Source organism: Ursus arctos, unplaced genomic scaffold (genome assembly GCF_023065955.2).
Source record: "Ursus arctos isolate Adak ecotype North America unplaced genomic scaffold, UrsArc2.0 scaffold_25, whole genome shotgun sequence".
In the NCBI taxonomy this organism is placed as follows: Eukaryota; Metazoa; Chordata; class Mammalia; order Carnivora; family Ursidae; genus Ursus; species Ursus arctos.
In genome coordinates, this window is record NW_026622930.1 from 1,964,496 (window position 1) to 1,973,617 (window position 9,122).

Here is a 9,122-nt window from a genome sequence, read left to right on the forward strand (position 1 = left end):
ATTTGCTGCCTCCAGTCCTCCCTTCCCTGCTGACCAAACTTCAGCTCCACTCCCTGAAGGTATTGGGAACTCTGTGCCTTCCCATTCTGATCTGCTAGTCTGACCAAGCACAGCCCAGGCCTCCACTGCGCAGTTCCTGGAGCCAGAGAAGGACAAACCCATCAGGCCAGCAGATGGACTGCCCCCTTTCTATTCCTGGCCACTAGGCTCGAGTGGCCCTCAGGGGACACAGCCCCTGGTCCATCAACCTCACTCCCCCAAGTCTTTAGGGTCCTGTCAAATCTCTACGGCCCCCTCGTCTCACTGTGTGCTAACGGCCACGCCTCTGGCTCACGGGGGGAAGCCGAGGCAGTAGAGGGCCTCATGAGCTCCTTCGGGCACCTCTCCTCACACTCCAGCCTTTCCCTGGGAGCAAAGGGAAACCACCCACATGCACACAGAGGCCAAGCACCCATGCGATGCCCCATCGCATCTCCTCTGCCCTTCACAAGGACGAGGCCACAGCAACCGGGCCCTCGCTCCTGCATCGTCCTCTGTACGTTTCCCGTCACCCAGGAAAAGTGCTGCTGGGTCTCCCGCTGGTACTGGAAATGTGTTCTGTTGGCTCCAGCTGCCGTTCAGCTACTGCCCTATTTCTCTGCTCCCCTTTACAGCAGAATGCCTCGGGAGTGCTGACTTCACTGCCTCCAATGCCTCTCCCCTTCCATCCTTTTGTGACCTCCAGCAAAACTGCTCTGGTCAAGGTCACCAATGACGTCCATGTTGCTAAATCCATAGCCAATTTCCAGTCTTCTTCAAACCTGACCAATCATCAGCATGACATTCTTGTCCACCCCATCTTCCTCACAACACCTTCTGATTTGGTTTCTAGGACTTTGCTGGCTGTCCCTCTGCAGCTCCCCATTACTGCCCATCTTTAAATACCAGAAACGCCTTCCCCATGTGCACTTGCTGGGGAGCGCGGCCACCCGTGGACCGCTGGTCTCCAGGCTACACAGCCGACTATTCCTGGACACACAGCAGGTGTCCCCACCTTACCGCTCCATGTCTCCCACAGCCCCGCACCAGATCCCCCAGCACACCTCTCCAGAACTGGCCACTCCTTACGTTCCTCCCACCAAATCCCCCTGCAAACCACCACGGATTCTTGCCCACACTAGTCGTACCCTCCTCACTCAGCACCCCCACTCCCCTCAGCCCCGCTGTAGTCTGCCCTTGGATGGACTGCAGGTAAGTCATCCCTACTCTCAGAACTCTCTCACCAGCAAAACCCAAAGGCCTCACATGCCCTAGAAGGCCTTGCATGACCTGGTACCCCACCCCTTTACTTCCCTGACCTCTCCCTCCAACCACTTCCTTCCCGCACGCCTGGTCCAGCTCCCCAGTCTCCCTACTTCCTTTACCAATCTTCCTGCACTTGCTTCACAGACTTTGCACACTCTGTTCCTCCTACAAACATTCCTCCCCCAGCCCCTACCCCTTCCCCGGCCACTCCATCAACAACCTCAGTTGCCCTTCCCCACTACCCCCTGCCCCCTCTACTTCTTCCTCTTAGACACACCATCATTTCACATACTGCATGTCTCATTTTATTTGTCTGTCTTTCAATTACCTACACTGAAGGTATCTGAGAACAAAGACTTTTGCCTGTTTACTATTTCTCTAGCAGCTAGAATCATCCCTGGCACAGAGATAAGACACTGTCATTCCCCAAGTTTACGTGTTTATCTGTCCACCCACTCTGTCCCCTTGCTTCTCCTCAAACCCATTCCCCAAGCCTGAACCACGTCTTCCCATGGCTCATTCCTCACTCGATTCAAGTCTTGTTCAAATACCACTTCCTCAGCAAGATGTTCCCACATCACCCTGTCTAAAAGATCATTTTTCCCAATAACTATAACCCTCTGTCTGATGCACTCTCCTACACAGCACTGAGCTCTCCCTGAAATGATACATATTTTTGCCTGCTGTCTGTCTCTCCCATCAGAACACAGAACACAGCCACCATGAGACAGGGCTTTGGCTTAGTCATCACTGTTTCCCCAGCATCGAGAGCAGTGCCTGGCACATGTGAGGCTTCAAAATATGAATTAATAAACGTAGAAAATCCATTAATAAAGCAATCTCACAAAGTAATCATATATGGAAAATACCAAATTATGAGTAGCTTCCCTCTGAGTTGACACGGTAACCCACTAAAGCTACTCTGAGTGACAGATCAGCCAAGCTCCTGCCCACACCCTTCCCTCCAGCCTCAGAACCCAACATGCGGCAGCCCCAAGCTCTCCTGTCCACAAGGGCCTCACAATGCCCCAGAGGAGGAGGAAATGGTGAACTACAAGTACGGAGAAACTTCCAAACAAGAGATGGGGATGAGGAGGAAGATGAATTCCTGAGGGGCAGATCTGCCTACAAATACTACAGTTCTCAACGTGGGGAAAACCGAGAGGCGCCTTACCGTATTTGACATCTGGAACTGTGACGGAGCTCTCTGCGATGTTGGTAGACAGGATAATCTATCAAACATCAAAAACAAAGCATCTGACGTTCCTACTGTATACTGGAAACATTAGGCAAAGGTGAAAAAAAACACCTCAAGCTCAAAAATTATTATTTAAAAGCTTTTTAATGTAAATATTGGATTCAAATTTTAAAATTAATAGTTTTCCTGTTTTCTACAAGCTACAACTGCTCAGGGGTCCGGGAGGGGGGTGGGGGACTTGGTGCAGGGTGGGCTCCCAGCTCTGCCCTACACCAGGGTGGGGCGTTGGGCCAGTTACTTACCTCGTGGTTCTCATACACAGCACGCACGTAATAAGGAGGATGGCCGCCCCAACAGGGCTGTTGTGAAGATCCCAGGAGTTAACAAGGGCAAAGTGCTCAGAATTGTTGCTGGCATGAACCGAGTGTTCAATAAAGAGCACCTATCTCCTCGTACTGCTCGCACCCAGGCACAGAGCCAGGCACTGTGCCGCTACTGCAATGTTAGTCCACACACACACACTACAATTCCTAACTGTCTGCATTCAAACAACACAAGTCTCAGAGAGGTGATCTGCTCAAAGTCACACAACAACAGGTGACAGGGACTCATGCCACCTCTCTGCCCAGGTCCACATGCATGATCTTAACTGCTACCCCTCTTCCTGCGTAATCCCTCCCACACAAAGCCTGGCAACACAGCAGGTGCTTTAAAACAACAGGCAAGAAGCCAGGCAAAGATAGCTGTCCCCAACCTCAGATGTGGGACTTCAGGGGTGCTGGCAAAAAGCACAACCAAGCTAACACACAGACGAAGGGCTGGGCCTCTGGCAGCACTGGGACACCATGCAAGGTCCTGGCTACCCTAGAGTCTGAACATCTGTACTGGAAGCAAGGAGGCTGAACTGTGCATGAGACATTCCTGACCATCTCAAGCAGCTCTAGAAGGGTTGTGCTAAGACATTCCCATGGTCCACACATAATCTGAGATTAAAGAAATCCTCTTTAACTAGGACTGAGAAGTGTGGATTCTTTTTTTTTATAATAATCTTTTTTATTATATTATGTTAGTCACCATACAGTACATCCCTAGTTTTTGATGTAAAGTTCCATGATTCATTATTTGCGTATAACACCCAGTGCACCATGCAATACGTGCCCTCCTTACTACCCATCACCAGCCTATCCCATTCCCCCACCCCCTCCCCTCTGAAGCCCTTGCTGCATCATGGACGGCACTGGAGGAGATAATGCTAAGTGAAATATGTCAAGCAGAGAAAGACAATATTATCATATGGTTTCTCTCATCTATGGAACATAAGAACTAGGAAGATCGGTAGGAGAAGAAAGGGATAAAGAAGAGGGGGTTGGGGCGCCTGGGTGGCGCAGCGGTTAAGCGTCTGCCTTCGGCTCAGGGCGTGATCCTGGCGTTATGGGATCGAGCCCCACATCAGGCTCTTCCGCTATGAGCCTGCTTCTTCCTCTCCCACTCCCCCTGCTTGTGTTCCCTCTCTCATTGGCTGTCTCTATCTCTGTCGAATAAATAAATAAAATCTTAAAAAAAAAAAAAGAAAGGGGGGGGTTAATCAGAAGGGGGAATGAAGCATGAGAGACTATGGACTCTGAGAAAGAAATGTGGATTCTAACCAAAGCTGCCAGAGCAGTGCTGCAGACGCCAGAACAGTCCCACAATCTGAGAAATACCAAAGAGTAAAAGACATCAAAATCCACTAGCAACAATGCCCAGAAGTTGAGGAAATTTAAAAATGTTAGCAACTGACTTGCAAAATAAAGGACAAAATTAACAACATACCTGGCTCATCAGGCAATTATGTGCTTAGGGAGAGCCACTAGCTACAGAATACAGGATCCAAATAAGCTGAAATGTTAGCATTCTCCGTTGGTAGAGTCTCTAAGGAAAAGGTACCCAAAGCGCTTGCAACTTGCCTCCTGGGTTCCTACCTTTCTGTACCCAGGAACTGGACTTAAAAACACATTATTCTGTTCTTCTAGAGTCACACTTGAATGGAGTGGATAGACCTGTAACCTAGGGAACAGATTAATGAAATAAAATGTCCATAAAAAGTAGATGTATATGAGAACACACAAAAATTACTAACTGTTCACTGACACGATCAGAATTATTTGAAGCAGGAACAATACAATAATATATTGGTAAAAACAAAGCTGCATCATTTGAAACACACCTTTTGTGAACCATGTTTGTGAGAAGTTCGTGCATATAGTTTATTTCACCCAGACCTAGGGAAGAAAAAAAAGAAGTGGGGGGGGGATGTATTTATTACTGAAAAAAAAACCGAAAACAAAAAAACACCTTTAAATTAAAATGACGTCTTTTTCAAAAAAGGCCCTACCAATTCATTTTATTTGACTTTGTTATTATCCTCTTTGCCCAATTACATCACAATTGCAAATAAAAATGTACAATGACACTGACTACTAGTAACTCAAAAATATGGGGAAAAACTCACACTCTTCCAGTGTTTTCCTTTGTACAACAGTGACTGCCTGCAAGTGTGGCCCTCTGAGAAATTTTACATTTCTTTTTTATTTCCCACTGACTTTTCCAAATTTCCTACGATGAACATGCTACATTTTACAACCAAAAAAAAAATAGTTTTTAAAAAGTCTTGGTCATAGAGATATACTAAATTATTTTCATTAGGTTTAAGAAACGTCTATTGAGGGGCGCCTGGGTGGCGCAGTCGTTAGGCGACTGCCTTCGGCTCAGGGCGTGATCCCGGCGTTCTGGGATCGAGCCCCACATCAGGCTCCTCCGCTAGGAGCCTGCTTCTTCCTCTCCCACTCCCCCTGCTTGTGTTCCCTCTCTCGCTGGCTGTCTCTGTTAAATAAATAAAATCTTTAAAAAAAAAAAAAGAAACGTCTATTGATACGTGAGTAAAACTCACATGCTTTTCGGTCATCCTGAAGTATCAACCCTATAATGGGGTTGAACTGTGTCCCCCAAAGAGATGTTCAAGTCCTAGCCCCAGTACCTGAGAACATGATTTTATCTGCAAACAGTATCACCGCAGACATAATGAGCTAAGGCGAGATCATACTGGAGAAGACAAGCCCTTACTCCAATACGACTGGTGCTCCCTTCAGGGGGAGGGACAGGGACAGACACAGAGCATGCGCGCCATGTTAACAAGGGAGGCAGAGACAGGAGGGACGCCAAGAATGGATGGAAGGTGGCTGCCAGAGGCTGGGAGAGGCAAGGGAGGACTCTACCCAGAATCCCAGAGGGAGCAGGGCCTTGCCAACACCTTGATTGTGGACTCCTGGTCTCCAGGACAGTGAGAGAATAAATTTGTAGTCTGAAGACTTACAGCTCATAGCCCTTTATCACAGCAGCCCTACAAAACTAGTACAGAACCATTCCCAAAAGAACATAATGAAATAAACATATATCAAACCTGCATTCACATAAACACAGAACAGAAAGACAACAATGTACGCTGTGAAATATCATTCGTTAATATTTTCTGCAGACAATGTTTAGCAGTTAAAAAGTATTCCTCTCACTTTTGGGTATTCTTAAGCCCATACCACTGTGGTTCTGCTCTGGTCATACTTTTCCTTAATATGCTGTTATGCACACAACAGTCCTGGACAAATATTTATTGGGGTAAATACAGCTCCACCCCACCGTCAGCTAATGGTTGCTTCCTGGGCACAAAACTAACCCATATCGACCTAGGCAAAACATGACCAAAGTTACAAACTCAAATGCCGCACCCCAAAATTAAGTATAAGTTACTCTTATTCAGGCTTTTTGTTCACCGAATCTACCAGCACAAATATTCATATGCTCTCTATATTACCTTCCAACAACAAAAAATGTGTGAATTACTGTCATAATGTTCCACCGAACCATACCACTTGATTTTAAAAAACTAAAAACATCATTTTGAAAAAGTACAATTTAACAGAAATTAATCTTTTCAGATATCTGAAGGGCCAATCTTCCCAAATATTAAGAAAGGGATGCAAGGACTCTTGTGGTGTCACAGTAACAACACTGTCATTAAGAGAGCTTTAAATGTACGCTGATGGCCATTACCTCACATTTATAACCATATACATGAAATAGCAAGTTTAACAAAGCCATTTATCGTATTGAAAATTTTGAAGGGGGTAAGACTGCCTTCAAAAAATTAAATTCTTCGTGATCAATCACTTTAGCATTCAAAGGTCCCAGTAAGGGATCAAACTGCAAATCATACTTGTTCAGGTTCTCGGGGTCTAAAACAGACTAAACGCACACAGCGAGTACCATTTTTCACAATATGGGCTAGACACAAATGCAGCCTCCGCCCAGGTCACAGGTATGACGCTCACCTGGCAAAAACACCAACACGCTGCTCCGCTCCAACACAAACTGGGCACCCGACCAGGTCCTGCTCCTGTTACGAAAGTGAAGTGCACAAACGTTAATCCAGGTGAGCACAGCCGCTGCGGTTCCAGAACCTAACAGTCCAGCTGCTGAGTGCGAAAATCTTCCACACGCCAGCCAGTATACTGTTCCTTCTTGAACAGAAGCAAGCACAGAGGCCCCAGGACATAGCCCCACAATCACTATGGGGCCCCAAGCCCCTCGACTCCCACTGTTTTCTCCTATAAAAACTCATTATTATCTGCCAAACTTTCCCTTGAAATTTAGCTATTGTAACCTAGAATCTCAAAATACAAAACTTTAAAAATAACTACGAGTAAAACTTAAACTCAAAGCATCAGCTCGACTTCCTGGTCCCATCAAAATACTTCCTTTGTGTGAAATCAGAACTTTCATTCTCTGCACCCTGTGAGCTCTCTTCATGCAGGCAGGTAAGGTGGTAACAAGACAGGTAAGGCCCCTGCTCTTTGGAGTTCACATTCTAGCTGGAGAGACAGACAAGAGACAGGCAAGCAAATCAGGTGCCTCCGGCTGAGCAGTGAGACGGCTGGCAGGAACAGACGGGGTCCCGGAGCCGCTGGGGGGCGGGTCCCAGCTCACCCCCACATCCCTTCTCCTCCTCTGCAGTTACTGTTCCAGGTAGAGCCTAGACTGTTGTTGCTCCGCTCCTCCAAGAACTGACAAAGACTAGAGTGAAAACTTCATGCAATAGAGAAAGTAAAACAACAGAGAAAAATCAATAAAAGCCAAACCTGGGTCTTTGGGGAAAAAAAATCAATGAAATGGGCAAATCTTTACCTAGTTTGACCAAGAGAAAAAGAGAGAAGATTCAAAATACTAGACAGAATCACAAATGAAAGAGAGGACCTTACTACTGACTTGACAGAAATAAGAAAGATTACAAAGGAATGCTATGGACAACTGTACAGCCACAAAGTAGACAGCTGTCATGAAATAGATACCTAAAAAGACACAAACTACTGAAACTGACCCAAGAAAAAAAACAATCGGAATAGACCTACAACAGAGGAAGAGATTGGGTCGATAATTTCAAAACTACCCATAAAGAAAGCCCAGACCTGAATTCTACCAAACAAAGAATTGATACCAATTCTTCACAAACTTCTAAAAAACAAAACATTTCCCAACTTACTTTATGAGGCCAGTATTACTCTGACACCAAAACCAGACCGAGACATCACAAGAAAACCACAGACCGAGATCTCTTATGAACATAAATGCAGAAATCTGCAACAAAGTACTAGCAAACCAAATCCAGCAACATATGGAAAGAATTATACACCATGACCAAATGGAATTTATCTGAAAAAAGCAAAGTTGATTTAACACCTAAAAATCAATTAATGTAATACATTATACCAACAGAAAAAAAACAAAACTCACATCATTATCTCAACAGACACAGTAAAAGCACTGAATAAAAATTAATACTCCTTCATTAAAAGCTTAAAAAAATAAAATTAAAAATTAAAAACTCAACAAACTAGAAATGGAAGTGAACTCCCTCAGCCCGATAAAGGTCGTCTACCGAGAGCAGCACGGAGCAAACACTACACTTGATGGCGAGAAGCTGGTGTCCCCCCTCAGACCGGGAACAAGGCGCCTGCCCCTCCCGCTCTGCTGAGCACCGCAGTGGAGGATCTAGGGCAATGAGGCAAGAGAGGGAAATACAAGGCATCCAGACTGGAAAAGAAGAAATAAGACTATCTCTGCTCATACATGACCTGACCCTGTGTACAGAAAATCCTAACAAATCCTACTAGAACTAATAAACAACTTCAGCAAGGCTGCAGGATAAAAGATCAGTATACAAAAATCAATTGTTATTTCTATATACTTGCAATGAACTATCCGAAAATGAAATTATTTCCTTAATTTCAACATCCAACATCAAAAAGAATAAAATGCAGGAGTAAGTTTAACAAGATAAGTGCAAAACCTACACTTTGAAAATTACTAAGTGAGCTAAACTACTAAGATAAAAATGATTTTCAAGAGTGCCTGGGTGGCTCAGTCGGTTAAGCATCTGCCTTCGGCTCGGGTCAGGATCCCGGGGTCCCGGGAAAGAGACTCACATCAGGCTCCCTGCTCAGTGGGGAGTTTGCTTCTCCCTCTACCCCTCCCCCTGCTCGTGATCTTTCTCTCTCTCTCAAATAAAGAAAATCTTTTAAAAAATGATTTTCAAAAAGCAAAAGAAACA

General features: G+C 45.4%; 1 protein-coding gene across 1 annotated transcript in view; it reads right to left on the reverse strand.

Annotated features, from left to right (window-relative positions):
- Nucleotides 1-7,574, reverse strand: part of TDRD9 (tudor domain containing 9) — a 54,651-nt gene extending 47,077 nt beyond the window's left edge. Inside the window, exons 1-5 of the mRNA XM_048220025.2 lie at nucleotides 7,502-7,574; nucleotides 6,847-6,911; nucleotides 4,689-4,743; nucleotides 4,444-4,528; nucleotides 2,459-2,516 (exon numbers count right to left, since the gene is read on the reverse strand). Of these exons, the coding sequence (XP_048075982.1) occupies nucleotides 2,459-2,516; nucleotides 4,444-4,528; nucleotides 4,689-4,743; nucleotides 6,847-6,911; nucleotides 7,502-7,509 (271 nt within the window). The 5' untranslated portion in view covers nucleotides 7,510-7,574. The remainder of the gene's footprint in view (nucleotides 1-2,458; nucleotides 2,517-4,443; nucleotides 4,529-4,688; nucleotides 4,744-6,846; nucleotides 6,912-7,501) is intronic.
- Nucleotides 7,575-9,122: the final 1,548 nt, after the last annotated feature.